The sequence below is a fragment of the Microtus oregoni genome, unplaced genomic scaffold (assembly GCF_018167655.1).
Source record: "Microtus oregoni isolate MIOR12 unplaced genomic scaffold, Mior012 000054F_ref0000373, whole genome shotgun sequence".
Lineage (NCBI taxonomy): Eukaryota > Metazoa > Chordata > Mammalia > Rodentia > Cricetidae > Microtus > Microtus oregoni.
Window position 1 is genome coordinate 14,917,641 of NW_024543830.1, and position 17,069 is coordinate 14,934,709.

At 41.3% G+C, this 17,069-nt stretch overlaps 1 protein-coding gene across 3 annotated transcripts in view; it reads right to left on the reverse strand.

Moving 5' to 3' along the window:
- Positions 1-1,721: 1,721 nt before the first annotated feature.
- Positions 1,722-17,069, reverse strand: part of LOC121437833 (S-adenosylhomocysteine hydrolase-like protein 1) — a 34,292-nt gene continuing 18,944 nt past the window's right edge. The window contains exons 2-17 of one of the 3 annotated variants that reach the window (XM_041637891.1): positions 16,032-16,143; positions 13,630-13,773; positions 12,707-12,807; positions 12,184-12,286; positions 11,026-11,120; positions 10,091-10,197; positions 9,164-9,280; positions 8,854-8,917; positions 7,887-7,975; positions 7,439-7,509; positions 7,036-7,130; positions 6,858-6,956; positions 6,379-6,447; positions 5,985-6,063; positions 4,148-4,268; positions 1,722-3,724 (exon numbers count right to left, since the gene is read on the reverse strand). In XM_041637891.1, the coding sequence (XP_041493825.1) occupies positions 3,718-3,724; positions 4,148-4,268; positions 5,985-6,063; positions 6,379-6,447; positions 6,858-6,956; positions 7,036-7,130; positions 7,439-7,509; positions 7,887-7,975; positions 8,854-8,917; positions 9,164-9,280; positions 10,091-10,197; positions 11,026-11,120; positions 12,184-12,286; positions 12,707-12,807; positions 13,630-13,773; positions 16,032-16,143 (1,473 nt within the window). In that variant the 3' untranslated portion in view covers positions 1,722-3,717. Of the gene's footprint in view, positions 3,725-4,143; positions 4,269-5,984; positions 6,064-6,378; positions 6,448-6,857; positions 6,957-7,035; positions 7,131-7,438; positions 7,510-7,886; positions 7,976-8,853; positions 8,918-9,163; positions 9,281-10,090; positions 10,198-11,025; positions 11,121-12,183; positions 12,287-12,706; positions 12,808-13,629; positions 13,774-16,031; positions 16,144-17,069 lie in introns of those variants that run through there. The other 2 variants (XM_041637892.1, XM_041637893.1) reach the window with 2 other exon arrangements.

Here is a 17,069-nt window from a genome sequence, read left to right on the forward strand (position 1 = left end):
TCTTAATACTCATTTCTGATTTGGATGAGCCTCTGGAGTTACTTTTCAACTGGTGTCGGAGTAGAAATTTTGAAGCTACTAGATTATTTTCTAGCTAAGATTTTCCCCCTGGAGGCTGGGGCAGAATTTCTGTGGCCTGAATATATGCCCTCAAATCCATCAGTTGAAACTGATTCACCAATGTGATATTAGGGGTGGGGCTTTTACGAAGTGATTATGTCATTTGGGTCAGAGACCAAATGAATGGACTGGAGGGAAACTGTTAGGTCCTGTTTGGATTTTCACTGTGAGGGTGCAAGAGGCACTATCTTGGAAGCAGAGAACAGCCTGTTTCTGACACCAACCTGCTGATTACTTCATCCTGGCCATCTCAGCCTCCAGCAATGTTGAGAGTAAATATCTATCCTTTAGAACACCAAGTTTCACGAATAGTTTTGTGTGTATGTGTGAAGGTCTATATGCATATGTGTGCATTTACTGGCCAGAGAATAATCCCGGGTGTCATCCTTAGGTACAGAATCCCCCTCCTTCAAGACAAGGCCACTCATTGGCCTGGAGCTCAACAACAGGCTTGATTGCCCCAGGAGTTCTCTTCTGTCTCCTGTGCTGGGGTTATGAGAATGGGCCAGAGCCCACAGGTTCTCATAATCGCAAGGCAAAAACGTCACCAAGTCATCACATGTTCTTTTAAAGCAGCAAGAACTAAGACAGCTATCCATATGTATTAGCCAGCTTTTCATCACTCTTGTAAATACCTGAGAAAACCAACTTTATTATTAATTTTGGTTTTTTGAGACAGGGTTTCTCTGTAGCTTTGAAGCCTGTCCTGGAACTAGCTCTTGTAGACCAGGCTGGCCTTGAACTCATAGAGATCCACCTGCCTCTGCCTCCTGAGTGCTGGGATTAAAGGTGTGCGCCACCACTGCCTGATGAGATAACCAACTTATAAAGATAAAAAAAATTATTTTGGGAAGCTGGAGAGATGGCTCAGCATTTAAGAGCATTGACTGCCCTCCCAGAGGACCTGGGTTCAATGCCCAGCCCCCATGTGGTAGTTCACAACTGTCTGTAAGTCCAGTTCCAGGGAATCTGACACCCTCACATAGATATATATGCAGGCAAAACACCAATGCACATAAAATAGAAATAAATAAACCATTAAGGACAAAAAACAAAACATTATTTTAGCTTACAAATTCTGGAGGCATGTTTTAGTCCATGATTGACTGGTCAATTACTTTGGGTCTAACAGTAAGATAAACATTTAAGGTGGAAATAAAGCTACTCATCTCACTAGCCAGGAAGCAAAAAGATGGGTGATGTCACACCCATTCCTTCCAAGGGCACTCTCCGGTCCTTCAAGTGACCCAAGCACCTTCTATTACGTCCTACATCCTAAAGGTTCCAGTACACCTCTCAATAGTGATGTCAGTCTTAATGCACTGACTTTTAGGAGGATGTTCAACATCCAGATCATTGCAACTTAAGACATCAATGACAATAGTGCAGTGGTTTAAGCCTATAGTCCCAGCTACAGGGAAGACTGAGTCAGGAGGACTTAAGCCAAGAAGTCTGAAGCCAGCTTATGAAAGCCAGACCTTGTCTTCAAATGGCTTGTCTCATCCTAGGAAATGGGGTCTAATGAAATTTTGCTATTTAACCAAAAAAAAAAAAAAAAAAAAAAAAAAACACCCCAAAAAACACAAGACTACCAGTAAACCTTACATTTTAATTGATTTTAATGATTATTGCTCATCTGCAAGGATTAATATTGCATTCATTAAAAATCATTCAATACAAAATGATTATTTTCCTCCCAAGTTGGTCTCCACATGTTCCCTCTGATGCCAGACATTTTCCAGTGTCCTTTGTTACATGGCTTGACAGAGACGAGCCCTTACCTATTATTCCTATGGACACAGTAATAGACACAGGACCAGAGGGCAGATTAGAGGACAGCAAGAACTGGGCCCCTTCCCTCCAGCACAGCTGACCAAATGGATACACTGTTGTTGGCCAAGGTAAGTCCCTCCTGAATGTGGTGTTCTGACTGGCTGGTTAAGTGCCCTAGGAACGGGGTCTTCAAATGTTAGCATATATAGAGAAGAAAGCACGATCACATTGGCAAGGAGCAAGAAGAGACTGAGTAGGGAGAAACGGGAGAGGAAAGGCAAAAAAGTTTTGGCAAGATAATTGTTCCCTGCTAAGAAGATGCAGGGTAAAAGCTTTCCTTTCTTGTATTTCTCTTTTTGATGCCTGTTTCTCTAATCAGTGGAAAGAGAGACGTAAACATTTCTAGTACCTAGAATTAACAACGCATAACCCATCTTTGAAGGATCACAAGCTAGAACACATTCAGGACTTAAAATCCTGGATAATTATATACTTAAAGCTTGTGAGCATGAAGCTCGTTTGACCATGCAGAGATACTGGCTAGCGGGGTGAGTGGCCTGGGAATAAATCTCTCTGATCATTAGAGGGCCTCTTGGAATTATCTTGGAACATGAATCAGGATGTACTTTCTCTACCAACTCTTCCTTAAGATCTCAGCTTATAATTTTTATTCATTTACTTTTTTGTGGCAAGTGTCAATCAAAAGCGGCACCATGTCTATAAAGCTAACACCAGACAAGGCCTACAGTTCTGGACATATTATATAGTTATATTTGTTTCACCTTGGCCCAATTTATCATTCTTTCTCCCCATCTATACAAACATCCCTTCAAATAGTTTAGGTTGCAGAAGCACAGCTGCCCACAAGTTTGCTCTTAAAGGATAAACCCTAAAGATGGGGCTCAGTGTTTTATACTGAGTAATGGCTCAAGAAATTGGCTGTCAGCATAAGCTGCATGAGGCAGAGCTAGGAAATTTTGCTTATGGCTCCAGTTCACTGATGCTATAAACTATGGGCTAGAAACACAAGGGGCTCATCAGAGTCTGAGACTAGTATTTTTCTAGCCTCACCTCTTCATACTTCGCTTCAAAGGTTCAAGAGATATTGGTAACCACCTGAGCTGTTCCTCAGTGTCAACATAAAATTTTTCCTTAATTTAAAGAAATACAACAGAAATAAATGCTAAGGGACAAAATTCAACTTGATAGAATGCAGTTTAGTTAAAAACTACAACGAGAGAGACTGGTGGAAGGGCTGAACTACAAATCCAAGTGAACCTACTGAGTTTAACAACACAACTCTGCGCCAGACATGCCACCTTACACAGGAAACACAGCTTAGAGTTTCTAGGGGGAGTGGACATGCACCACCTACATCTAACCTACCTGGCTGGAAGGACCATCCTGGCTCTTCTGAAGAAGTGAAAGAACACTAGTTCCAGCAGCAAGGAAACTGGCTCTTTTAAGGCAATTTAGACACTGCAGATTGTTCCACATAGGAGATATCTTAGCATTTTTTGTTAATAAGATAATTAAATACAACCAAAGTCCCCACAAATGGTTAAAGAATCGACTTTCTGGGCTGCAGAGTTAAACCTTTCTTTAGTGATTACGGTGAGAAACCTTCAACCTCAGTTTCACCTAAAGAGCCATGGAGCAAGTTTCTGTGTGGTCTGCAAAACTCGAATGATGAGATGAGAAAACAAAAATGAAATTATAGAAAAAAATCAAAAGGAAAGTAAGAAGAAGAAAATAAAAGTTATCTTAAAAAATACTCTATTAGAGTTGGGTGGTTCATGTGGACTGGTCACTGTAATACGTCCATTAGTATCTGAAAAGAGAGAGATGGACCAGTTAACATGCCGTCTATATGAGCATCAAGGGATCAGCTACAGTATTGTCTCCAGCTTCCTCCCAGCCCAGACTGGAGGGATTTCTACATGGGTTCCTCCTGGGGTGAAGCTCCCCTTCTAAAGCTTTAGAATACTTCTAGTTCTTTACATTTATTGGCAGATTCACAATTTTTCTACCTTGTTAATCTGGTTTTCTGCAGGGCTGGGGACTGAACCCATGGAGTGACTCCCTATGATAGGCAAACACTGGACTCAACAACCTGGTCATTTCCCTGCTAATTTGCAGTGGTGGCCTTATACTCTTCAATAGCAGGCATGACACACCTTTGCTGAAGAAAGCTGGCTGTGCTGGCTGATCTAACATTGGGGAAGAAGCTCTTTATTGTCTTTTTCCTAGTTACCTGTAGTAATTAGGTTTGAATGGCCCATTTTTGTTGAGTCCCAGATACTTTGCTTGGTCATCTGTCAGTTCGGTCAGGTGGGCATCAAATGACGGCAGGTGCAAGCTGGCAACATATTCGTCTAGGAAGAGAAAAGTAGCAGGGGAGCAGGAGACTAGTCAGATATGCCTCCTAGGATAGTCTCCCCCTCTATCTTCATTTTAAAGCCACTTAGGAAGACAACAAAAATGGAATAACCCTGAAAAAAACCACAACTTGAAATATTTGATTAATTAAGAAAACTTTCAAAGCTGCAAAGAGGGAAATTACCTCTTTTAGTACCCACAAGGGCAAGTAAAGGCCATCTACAAGGTCAGCACATGGGTAACTTATACTTCCCCATCTTTCTCTGTCAGATTAGGCTTCACCTGAGTGGTTACCATGTCATATACTACACTCAGCTTCCTGTGGCAACTTCCTTAACTAGATTAAATTATTGTTTAAATCATGAATCACAAAGAAGATTCCAGCAGGTTCAAAAGAGCCTACTATCACTGACATTTATTTAGGGTAAGATTCCTAAAGCCACAAATTTTAGGCTCATGGATTTTTTTTTAATATTTATTTATTTATTATGTATACAATATTCTGTCTGTGTGTATGCCCACAGGCCAGAGGAGGGCACCAGACCCCATTACAGATGGTTGTGAGCCACCATGTGGTTGCTGGGAATTGAACTCAGGACCATTGGAAGAGCAGGCAATGCTCTTAACCTCTGAGCCATCTCTCCAGCCCGGGGCTCATGGATTTCTAAGGCACATGTTTACTACTGTTCCATAGATAAATTTCCCTAACTTTTATGAATACAACTTCTTAAAAAAAAAAATCTAGCAGCTAGAGACATGGCTCAAAAGTTAAGGCACTTGCTGTTCTTCCTAGACCCAGGTTTGATTTCCAGCACCCATGTGGCAGCTCATTTGTAACTTCAGTTCCAGGCAATCTGATACCCTCTTTTATCTTTGACAAGCAACAGGCAAGCCTGTAGTCAGATATACAGGTAGGCAAAACACCCATAAACATAAAAAAAAATCAAAACACCCACATACATAAAAAAATTAAACAAACAAAAATCCAAGAGCAATCATTTGAAGAAAACAGAGTAAGAATTTAATTTTTTAAAATGTGTATACATCTTTTCCTGCATGTTTGTACCACATGTGTGCCTGGTGCTCATCAAGCCCAGAAGAGGGCACTAGGTCCCTTGGAACTGGAGTTACAGATGGCTGTGAGCCACCATGTGGGTGCTGGGACCTGAACCTGAGATCTCTGCATACGCAGCAAGTGCTCTTAACCACTAGCATCTATCTCTCCAGCCAGCAAGCTGTCTTTTAGCTTAGTCAAGCATCTGGACTAGCTAAATGTATGTGCTGGGTACCACTATGAAGAAAGGCAAAGAGTTAGAGATGTTTATGCCACATGAACAAAGTTTAAGTAATCATACAGAGGTACAGAAGGTTGAGAAAGAGAATGATAGGACAACTTGTTTCTGTTTCTCTCACTTTGGTCTAGGCTGTACTTAGTTGCACTGGGAAATCTGATGAGCTCTGGAAGGATAAGAACACCTTCCTTATTTAGCTCAGATTCTACAATTCTGTAAAACACAGTGTTATTCTCATGTTATTACTCATAAAATATGGAGGCTCGTGGTGCTAACAGAATGCCTCCTAAGGCCAAGCATCTATTAGGCACTAGAAGAGCAATCAGAACCCAACTATATCCAGTGATTTTTTTTCAGGAAAGTAATTTTACAAAGTCATGCAGCCAACCAGGATTAATGCAGGTTTCAGCTTCTACTCACCCATTTTCTTAGGAAGTAAGTACACATCCTGTTTGTAGCGCCCCTCAGGTGCATTATAGAGTTCTATCAGTGCCAAAGCCTAAAGTGGGGAGGAGGACCAGGAAACAAAGCACTTCTTAGACAGGGACATAACAGTGCTCATCCTGAGAGCACTCAGAACTCTGCCCTGAGATAAACACTAGCTGATACAAGTGCAAGTGATGTTTTGTTTGGTTTCTAACAAGAGACACACTGAAATAACTAAGCTGAACACTGTAATTTCAGCTGAGCAGTCAATACAGAGACACAATCAGAGGAGAAAGTGTGAGCCTCAACAACCTAGGACAAGAAGTGCAATATTCTCACCAGAACCCTGATCTGTACTGTGCCCAGTTCCATATATCTCACCACATACCTGTGTTGTAGCTGTGATAGAGAGAACAAAGGTAGGAACTGTGGAGCAGCTCAAATTGAGTAAACGACCCTGGAAGGGAAGAGAGATGAGCTGAGCTGCCATCTTTCAGGTTCTCAAACACAGGAAAGAAAGACTTTACATCCTCTGCACTCCACTTGGAGAGGAAGAATTACAGTTTCAGAGCAGGACTCCAGGTTTTAGTACTTTACAAATCTGTGTGAAGGCTGAAATCAGTCAAGGGCAGGAAACAGTGTATGTACTTAGCAAAAGGGAGGTTTCCCTGAGTGCTTCTCTTTTAGGGGATAGACAGTTGGGGAAACACACCTTTATCGGAAGACAGGACTCCGAGGAACATGGGTCCTAGTATTTCCCACTGCCCCCCCCCCCCCGTGGATCTAGTACCCTGTACAGTCTTCGGTGTGTGTTACCTCCCCCTCCCTGTGGATCTAGTACCCTGTACAGTCTTCGGTGTGTGTTACCTCTGCAAGAAGGACAACTCGTTTGCCATCAGGCCAAATGACATGGTCCACCTGAGAGCGCACTCGCTCCCATGTTAGCTCTGGAGTGCGGAGGCTGGTCTGGAAGGAAGAACGGTTAGTCCGTTGTGGCTCTAGTGAAAAGCAGACAAAAGCACAGCTCTAACAGGAGAAACCTCACCACATCGATTTCCGTGTTGGAGTGGCCCATATTGCATACGATGCAACTATTTTTCATTCGGTCCAAATGCTCCCGTGTCACCACATTCTTATTTCCTAAAATAAAGAAGAGTGGCTGAGGAAGAAGAAGATGCTGGGCACTTCAAGTACCAGCTATTTCCAGTTAGAACCTGGGAGACATCTGCTTCCACAAAAGAGCTTGCACACACTGTGAGAAAGATATGTATAACAAAATATGAAAAATCACCAAGGGAAAAGCTCTTTCTTTTGGAAAACATTAAAAGTTCTGAGAACTTACTCTAAGCCTGAGACTTCATACAGACAGGTATTTCCTTTTGTGTCCCTTTTGAGATTCAGCCTGAGAGTTAACTTTGCTCTACATGTACCAAGGCACTGATACTCACCTGTGCAAGTTATTACAACATCGACCTGCCGGATGACTTCATTTAGCTTCACCACCCTGAACCCATCCATGCTGGAAGGAAAGAAGTAACACTATAAGCAAAGCAAAGTGTGTGTGTGTGTGTGTGTCATTGATAAAACTTTCTGAAATGATCACGAAATTAGAAAACAAAATCTCCTTCTGAGGTAAAAGATAACATTATCTCCCAGAAACAGTAAGTGATAAGTTATACTAAACTGCATACATACTGGCTCCTGCAGAGCCCCAAGATTCTACACAGGAAGAAAAAATGTCAAGAGGCCCTAGAATTAGTGTGAAGGGAACAAAGCCATATTATTCTTCTCTTCCTGGGAGACTTCTATGAAAAACAACCAAGTGATTCAATCATCAACTCTCAGAAATAAAAAGCACGTATATCAAATCTAATAGACTCATTACTCTAGCCTTACCAGGCCTGCAGAGCACAGATGGGGTCAATTTCTGTGATGTAGACAATTGCTCCAAGGGCCTTGAGAGCAGCACAGCAGCCCTTTCCTACCTGCAGAACACAGGAAAGGCAAGTTGCCAGGTCTAATAACATGATCACTGGGGGCAGACAAGGTTCTGAGGAGGCAGGAATTAATCTTCTTTGAATTACTCATCATTTAAGTGAACACTCCAACCCAGCTGGAGCAGAGAGAAACCTAAACCAGGTTGTAAACTTCAATTAGAGATAATTTAGTAGACATGTTGTAACAAGAGTGGGGGAAAGGGAGGCTTTGGGTAACAGTTAACATTATGGAAACAAGATCAAACAAGAACAACTCTGAGTTCGTATTCCATAAAAACCCGGTGAACTCACTGGCAATGTGTCCACTCAATAGCCAGCAGCCCAAGAACTTTAGTGGACCATTGCTGAAGACAATAATAAAACTTCCTAGACCCTATTCCAGCTTAGAGACAGTCAACTATAATGTCATGTCAGTTTCTCCATTCTAATGCAAGTCATAAAATGGGGATAAAATGCTACTTATTCACTTGAATTGTATTTCATAAAAGATTATAACTAGGGAAGCAATAATGTTGACATCAATCAATAAGAAAAACTGGCAAAATATGAAAAGTCAATACATTCTATACCTTTAATTCACATATATGAAGAAGACTTTTGCTACTATTTTCTTTTTTTTTTTTTCTTGGTTTTTCAAGACAGGGTTTCTCTGTGTAGCCCTAGCTGTCCTGGAACTCACTTTGTAGCCCAGGCTGGCCTCACAGAGATCCCCCTTCCTCTCCTCCCGAGAGCTACTGTTTTCAAGCACAGTATGGAAACATACTCTGATCAATTCAACAACGTTTCCAGCCTGACTCCTTCACCCAGTGTTTCTATTAAGCCCTTCTGGTAAGAAAAAACAGAGACACAGGGGCCCAGCTATTTACCTCACCATAACCACACACCACCACTTGTTTCCCACCAAACATCACATCTGTGGTCCTCTTCAGGCTGTGGAAAAAGACAAGGACTCAACTCAAACAGTATTAGCAACTCAGTCCCATTGTACCAAATTAAAGCGTAAGGCAATGCCCAAGAGAAATTCAACTGGAAGCTGGCTGAGGTCACTGTGAAACAGGCCCCTTTAATGACATGTAAAGGAGGGAGACCACAGAGGCAAGCTGTAGGTATCAGACTAGCATGTCAAACAAATCCCACTGGTTCCCTACAAGTCTGAATATACACATTTGAACATACCCATCCAAAATGGATTCTCGGCAGCAGTACAAGTTATCAAACTTCTGTTTGGTAACAGAATCATTGACATTCATGGCTGGAACACAGAGCTTGCCAGCTTTGGAGAGCTGATACAGCCTAAAGGGAGAAGAAGCCACAAAAACAAACACATACGAAGTTAGGTGATAAAACAGTACACAGCAAAACCTGCTTCAAATTCCATGCTGCCCTTCTTAGTGTTGGTTATCACCTAAGTCTTATTTATTTGGAAACATGATTATTTTCTTGTCATTTCTCAACTCATTTCTTCTATCTTTACCCTTTAATTTTGGAAGGAATATATACATTTTCAGTTCAAATAATTCACTGCTCTTCCACAAAAGGAACACTATATTCTTAGGCCAGCATTTTTCTAGCTTTAAACACTCATGTCTACTTCTGGTAAACAAAGATTACAATGATTCTGATGTGGTTTCCTGTGTCTGTGAGAACAATCATGTGCAGTGTGCCCCCAGTAGAGCAATACTCCTAGATAGCATTTAGTTATTTCCACCAAGCCACCAGTGCATCTCCAGTTTTACTTTTTCTTGCATCACATGTAGTTTTGCAATAGGCTTTCCCCTCCATATTTAAAATGTAAGACTACAATACAACATTGAATACAATTTTCCAAGACACAATATTCGCTACAGCCCTTCCCCCAAATAATTGATAATTAATTATTTAGTGGAATAAATGGGAGAGGTAAAAAACATGTGAATTAGAATCTGGAAAAAAAATTCCTTCTAAGGCAACTTTGATTTTCAAAAGTAAAAAACTCAGTTTTATCCAAGGAAGACACTCCCACTTAGTTATTTTACGTCTGAAACACAGCCCTAAAGCCTAGGAGAGACCAGAAGAATTTGATGAGGCAAGGACACAAGGGGCAGCTACTCCAGAATCTGTTACCTGTGAACACCAGTCACGCTCTCTTCCACAATGCCTCGGATCTTCTTAAACACGTTTGGATACTTCTTATAAACCCAGTGGGTTAAGTCTCCCCCATCATCCAGGATCTACAGAACAGCCAGAAGACTTCTATGGGCATTCAGGCTGCTAGAGCTAGGGGGAACTTTGAGCCCACTTTCTACACTAGTGAGAGAGCCCTGTATGTCTTGGAAGAGCACTTCTTAAAGATCCACAGAGTAGGCATAGACAGTGGAAACAGTTAAATCTATTGGTGTAAAGTGGTTAAAAGAATTCCTAAATGTGTTCTGGGTTACAGTGGAAAGATTTTGTTTTGTTTTGAAGATTAGATCTTGCTATGTTGCTCAGGCTGGTCTAAGCAAGGACTCCTCCTGCTTTAGCCTCTCAAATGCTGGGATTACAGGCATGCACAACCATGCCCAGCTACAGTAAACAAATTTTACAAATCTTGGACTCATTTTCAGTCTAGCTGAAATATGCAGCTCCTTGAATGCAGAAGGAGAGCTGGGGCAGGAAGGGAAGAAATAAAAGTCCTACTCCAAAGAGGGACCACATCACTTCCTCCTGTTCATTTTGCTGTGTTTTCAACCATGTCCACCTAAGCTTACCCTTCCCCCACATTTCCATTCAGTACTCAGAGACTTTTTTCCTTTCCTTTCTTTCTTTTCTTTCCTTTTCTTTCTTTCTCTTTCTCTTCCTTCCTTCCTTCCTTTCTTTCTTTTTTTGGTGCTGGAGATTGAATCCAGGGCCTTGTGTGCCTCAGACCCAAACCGAGTAGGTATTGTGTTATGAACACTTTAGCAATAGAGTCAGTAAATAAGATCAAACATACAAAAATATATTTAGGGAACCATGCTTTAAGGGAGAAAAGGAAATAAATCCATAGTCAAAAGTATGGAATGGACATGAATTATTACCATGTTAGCTTGCCACCCATCCATGTTGACACAGCGGTCAATGCACCACCAGAAATCATCTTCCGACTCGCCCTTCCAAGCGAACACTGCAACTCCTATGGAGACAAATAAATCAGCTATCTTCCTTTGAGGTGCATCCTACATCAGTACCACTTTCTGAAATCCATGTGAAGAAGACAAGAAACAATTCTAAAGATGAAACTTAAAGAGTAAAAAGTAAAATCAAATAGTACTTTCAGTTTAGAAATTACTTTAGTTAGGAATTAAGAGGTTTTTGTTTCAAAAATATCTTGAAGCCATAAAGGCCAATTTTACTTTATACTGCATCTTAAGGAGGCAAAATTAAATATGTAAAACAAAGCTCCTTCTAGAACACGTGTACATCAGCAGACATCTCAAAAATAATGTAAATGTTCAATGAGGAAGTAAAATCATGTGGCCGTATGAACGAACGATGTGGTCAGTTTTGAGTGACAAGAAAAATTACTTCTGAAAATGCAACGTTTAGGTTATAAAAACGTGCACACACTAAGATTTGGCTCACCAATATAATGCATAGAAAGCAACTTGCCAAATCTTTGGTTATTTTGAATTTCCTAAATCTTCTACAATAAACGCTTATCAGGCAAGAATTAGAGCAAGCCCTAGAGTGTGAGTTTCTGAAGATCTTAAGGTGGTGGTGGCAGGTCCTCAGACAAACTCCACGCGGTTGGGCTTCTGAATGTTCTAACAATAAAAATTTATTTAAATTAATTAAACTCATCAGCACAAACATTTTAGTGCACTAATGAGTACCAAATAAGCAATTAACTATCAATATAAAAGACCCTGTTCATAGTATTCTGCCAAGACTGATAAAACTTTTGAGGAGATCAGCAGAATCCAGTTTAATCCATTTGACCTTAGAATTGGGCATTTCCTTTTTTTTTTAAGTATACCTTGATTTTAGCGTAAATTTCTTCCTGTTCTCTCCACCCCTCTGGTGGCGTTGGGATGGAATTTACTGTTGTGCCGCATGTCAGGGAAACACTCCATCTTGGAGCTTCATCTTCAGCTCTGTTGTTTTAAGACTGCTCAAGTTTATAGTTCCCAGAATACACGGTATAATGGTAATTTTTAATTACCTGAAGCAAAGCTGGTAAAAAAGTGGGAACTTACCAGCTTCAGCCAGTGCTGCAGCTACTTCATTCTGAGTTGAATAGATGTTGCAAGCAGACCAGCGGCACTGGGCCCCCAGGGCACAGAGTGTCTCAATCAATACCTGTATGAATGAACAGAAAGACAGGGTGAGAAGAGTGGGCTCTCCAGGAGCAGGGGACAAATCTCAGCAAGAACACAATATCTATACCTTCACAGCAGTTGGCCCTACCCTGGAGAGTTACACCAAAGTTCAATTCAGCTGTGTGGCACACTGTTACTTAACTATATCTGAAAGACATATTCCTAAAAGTCCTTGAGCATTTTTATAACAATCATTTTACAACCTCCTCCATCAGGTGTGATAAAAATGGGTTTAGTATATGAACAAAAGTAAAGCATGCTCCATGGTTGGACAGGGAGGTCCCAATCTATCTAATAGCACTTGGATTCGCTAGGTAGGAAAGGCATGATTATTTTTAATTAAAAAAATGTTTTCTTCCTCTTATATTACAAGTCCTCTGTTTTCTTCCAACAAACTTACCGCTGTCTGGGCCGTGATGTGTGTACAGCCTACTATTTTAGCACCAGCCAAAGGCTTCTCTCCCTGAGCACGTTTCCTGAGTGAAATCAGAGCAGACATGTCTGTGGAAGAACAAAGGATCTGAGCAAGGTCCACACTACCAATACCATTTGATCCTGCCCAGCCACAGCAGATGGGGTAGAACATGCCAAGTATATTTCCCTGATGAGAATTGGAGAGTTACAATGTTGTTTCTGCTTTATATATACAAGGACTGAGAAGAGAATGAATTAAACTTTCAAAACTGGCCAAAGTAGACAGTGAGTCTCCCCAGAAGAGAGGGAAGTAGTTATAGACAGATTTATGTACATCCTCATCAAACCAGGAGGAATGACTTTGACTTCAGGGGAAGATTCTTGCAGTAATGAACATACCTTCAAAATGAAACAAAAAAAAAAAAAAAACCAGAAGAGCAGAGACCCCTGGAGTACAGTAGTGGAATAGAGAAACCAAGATTCAGCTGATTATCAGTCACCTTTACTTTGTTCCAGTAGAGGGTGCCTAGGACTTAAGGAGCCCCAGGCTGCCTCAACCTTAGCTTAGAGCCCTGCCACATCAGCTACTTCTGGGGAATGTGGCACTCTGGTCTTGACAGCTACAAAAATATCCCACACAACTAACCACTATATTGTGATCCGACACTTGCTGACTACGCACTGTTGACCTGTGAATATGGTGGCATGACGAGGAAAACAGAAACCACTCTGTAATTAGCACGCACTGGGAAAAGGAAAACAAATGTAAGCATCCTAAGGCTTAGTTTCCATACAGGGAGAAGTGTTTATCCAAAGCAAGAAACTGTCCTTTCCAGGACACTGCACTTGCCCAGGTCTTGGTAAGGAGTGCAAAGGGGCTTCTGGTCCGCCACTCACTCCCCTCTTTACCTTGCTCTGCAATCTCAATCTCCCGACGTCCAAACTCTGCCTGCTTGATGTTCTTCACACAGAAATTGCTGCTGCCCTTCGAGTTGGTTTGCTGCTTCTCTCGGGGGGAAACCTCATCATCTGAACTATCTGTGTAGGATGCAGCTAGAGCCAGCCAAGAAATAGAGAGAAAAATCTCATTGGTTCAAATTCCACTGAGTGCAGTCCCCTAGGGACTCTCATTTAAGTGAAGAGAACAATTTTAATTGCAGGTCCCTTTGACACCATCAGTTTTGCTCCTCTAGGCTCTAACAGCTGGTGTGAATAAAGCTACATCTCCCAGCACTGCAGCTCCTTCTCCCTCTCTAACGACACTGCGCCACAAGGGTCTAATCCTGTACATAACAGTAACTTGGCCCATCAGGACTGTAACCAGATCCTGAAAAAGATGGAGTAACAGGAATAAGAAATGCTCTTTCTAGAGATCACGAGTTCTCACACTTACACTTGTTCCCTGGCCAAAGTTTCCATTTGGTAGGTTTCGGGAGGTACTCAAGAGACAGCATTTCCAATAAGTTTCCAGGTGCTGCTCCTGAGAATGACTGATAAGATGAAAGCAATTCTCAAGGGATTTTATACCAGGCTGTGCTCCAGGAATACAGAAAGGACAGAAAACAAGCAGATCTTTCTGACAGCTTTGAGGAAAAAGTCTGTCAAGAAGATAAGTCTGACATAAAAGCTTCACCTAAGATTTGCGTCCATCCTCAGCTGTGCAATAGGGCCACAGTCACTCGTCACCTCTGCAGTCATGTCTTCTCTCTGAACTGAACGTTTTCCTGGTCAGCATTCTGGCTACTGGACTGAGGCTCTCTTACTGACTTCCAGATATGTCCTCCAAAGGGACAGAAGCCCAGGCAACACACAAACACTACCACAGGCCATTTTCCCCACTCTAACAATTCAGCTGTTACTAAGCTTTAAAAAATGTTCTAAGGGTTTCTGTAAGATGACCATCAAGACCTTTGAAGATTTCATGCATTCTACTTCTTCTTTCCTTCCAAAACTCAGTTTTCCACATAAAATTTCCTTGTCTGTTACCTGCAACCGCTCTGCTTATCACACTAATTTAGTTTGTCACTTCAAGATACCTTTTTATTTATGATAGCATTGTATTTGGGATTGTTTCTTGCATGTTTTAGCCCCCACAGAATCCATAACAATCATTTATTTCAGTTTATCCTGTACACCTATATTTGTTCTTGCTTACCTGTCCTGCCTATATTGGATGGGTTATCAGTGGCATAGGAAAGAGATAACATTTTCTTTGATAATTGTTTTTTTACATTTCTTAAACCTCTCATCCAGCCCTTAAAGTTAATAATACAATGCAAACAATATTATTAAGAGACAATGAAGGGCGTTCTAAACAAATCCTTCATTAACTTTAATAGCAATCTGGACTTTGGACGAACCTCTTAATCTTTTAACTGTTTCTTCTGTTGAATGATGAAGGAGTGGTATAGATGCCTCTAATGTTTCCTCCTACTATTTTCTATGATTCAAAAGCTTCTGTGAATGTGTGTGAGTCCAGAGAAGTCATCCCAGTCTCAGTTGGTTCACTCTGGGTACCATTCACCTTTTTTTTCTTTCTTTTTTTTTTCTTGGGACATAGGCTTCCTCACTGAGAACTGGAGCTTAATGATTTAGGTTAGGACAGGCAGTTGGCCAGTCAGTGAACTCTAGGAATCTTCTTGTCTTCCTAGTACAGGAACTACAAGAATGCATCACCATACCTGGCTTTTTAGGTGGGTGCTGAGGATTGAACTTAGGTTCTCATGCGTGCTTAGTAAGTCCTACACTGAGCCATCTCCCCAGTCTCTCCAGTTACTCTCTAATACCTTCTCTGCGACTGAGACAGGCACAATTTAATTAGAACAAACACTTTCTATAGATGGCTAAGAAGGAGGAGAGGAAGCTGCTGGAGCCACGTTATAATACTTTATATCTTCCCATTCCAGACGTTAATAGGGGAAGACACAGCCAATATAAAGGGTAATCTTGTAAATAAAGGAGACAAAACACCAGTTGTCATAATTCAAGCAGTCTTAGTGACAAAGAGAAAAACACAGGTGGAAGGGAGTATTTTATACAAAGAACTTATGTTTAAAAGTATATTTCTTTTTAAATGCCAGTTCTGAAAGCCAAAATACTCCTGATTCTACCCTTAGTAAAGAGGACATAGCGACTTCCCAATACCACCAATGGGCAATGCTCACAGACCACACAGAAACAGCCTGGAAAAGAGAGCCTCAACAAAAGCATCTTCGCTACAAGTCTTGCTGGGACGGATTTCCAGTCTAGACAAGTGAAGAGCACTAGGCAGTGATCAGGGGAGACAGAGAGGACATGAAGTTCACACCTACCTGAACTGTAGCTGTCTGTGGAGGACTGGGAGATGGAACGGGACAAAGACCTCCGGCCAGTCTTAGTAGGGAATTTGGTGAACTCCTGCATGTCATCAGCAAACTGGATTTGCTAAAAGAGTTAAAAAGATAAAAAGCTGAAAACTTAGTACAAGGAAATACTATGGGTTTTATTTATCATGAGTGTGTGTGCACATGAGCACACACCTGGAGCCAGAGGACAAACTGTGGGAGTCAGTTCTCTCCTTCTAGCATGTGGGCCCTAGGGATGGAACTTAAGTTGTCAAGCTTGGTGGCAGGCATCTTTATCCCGAGTCATCTTGTTGGTCCAATGTATTTCATTTTCCAAGGCCATACACAAACTTCCCCCGAAGTCAACATTATCATGTAGTTCCTACTATGCCAGCAATTCTCATCAGGAAGGAGGAGGCTCGCTGACCCTCTTTTAAAGACCAGCTACGGTTGCTTCCCAATCATTTCAGTAAGACTTGGATTGGCAGGGGAGGAGGGTAATTCTGAAAGCCAATTTATTTTAGTAACTGTACAATTTTACCAAATTTTCTTCCTTCCCTTTTATATAATCTTCAACACTAAACTCTTTACCCTTTCTCCCAATTCTATCAGAAAACAAATATAATCTCATATCTGTTTTTTGCTCTAAGTCTCTTCTAGCATATTCTTCTTCTGAATTTGGCAGTGGCGTAGCTTTTGGATAGAATACTTAGCAATGGCAAAACATATTACAGTGTTAATATCACAGTCCAGCTATGCATCTGTATTCCATAAAACCAATGTAGTATTGCCAGAGTTTTCTAGACCCAGAAAAAATTTAACATATCTTTGCTACACAATATAAACAAACCAGGAAGTAGATCCATGACTCGGTAGTCAAAGCCCTGATTGCTCTTTTGAAGGACCTGGCATCCTCTGATTCACAGCACCCACATGACAACTAACAACTTCACCTAAGGCGATCCGACTCCCTTTTGGCCTCTGAAGGCACTGAACTCACCTCGTGCACATACATGCAAAACAGTC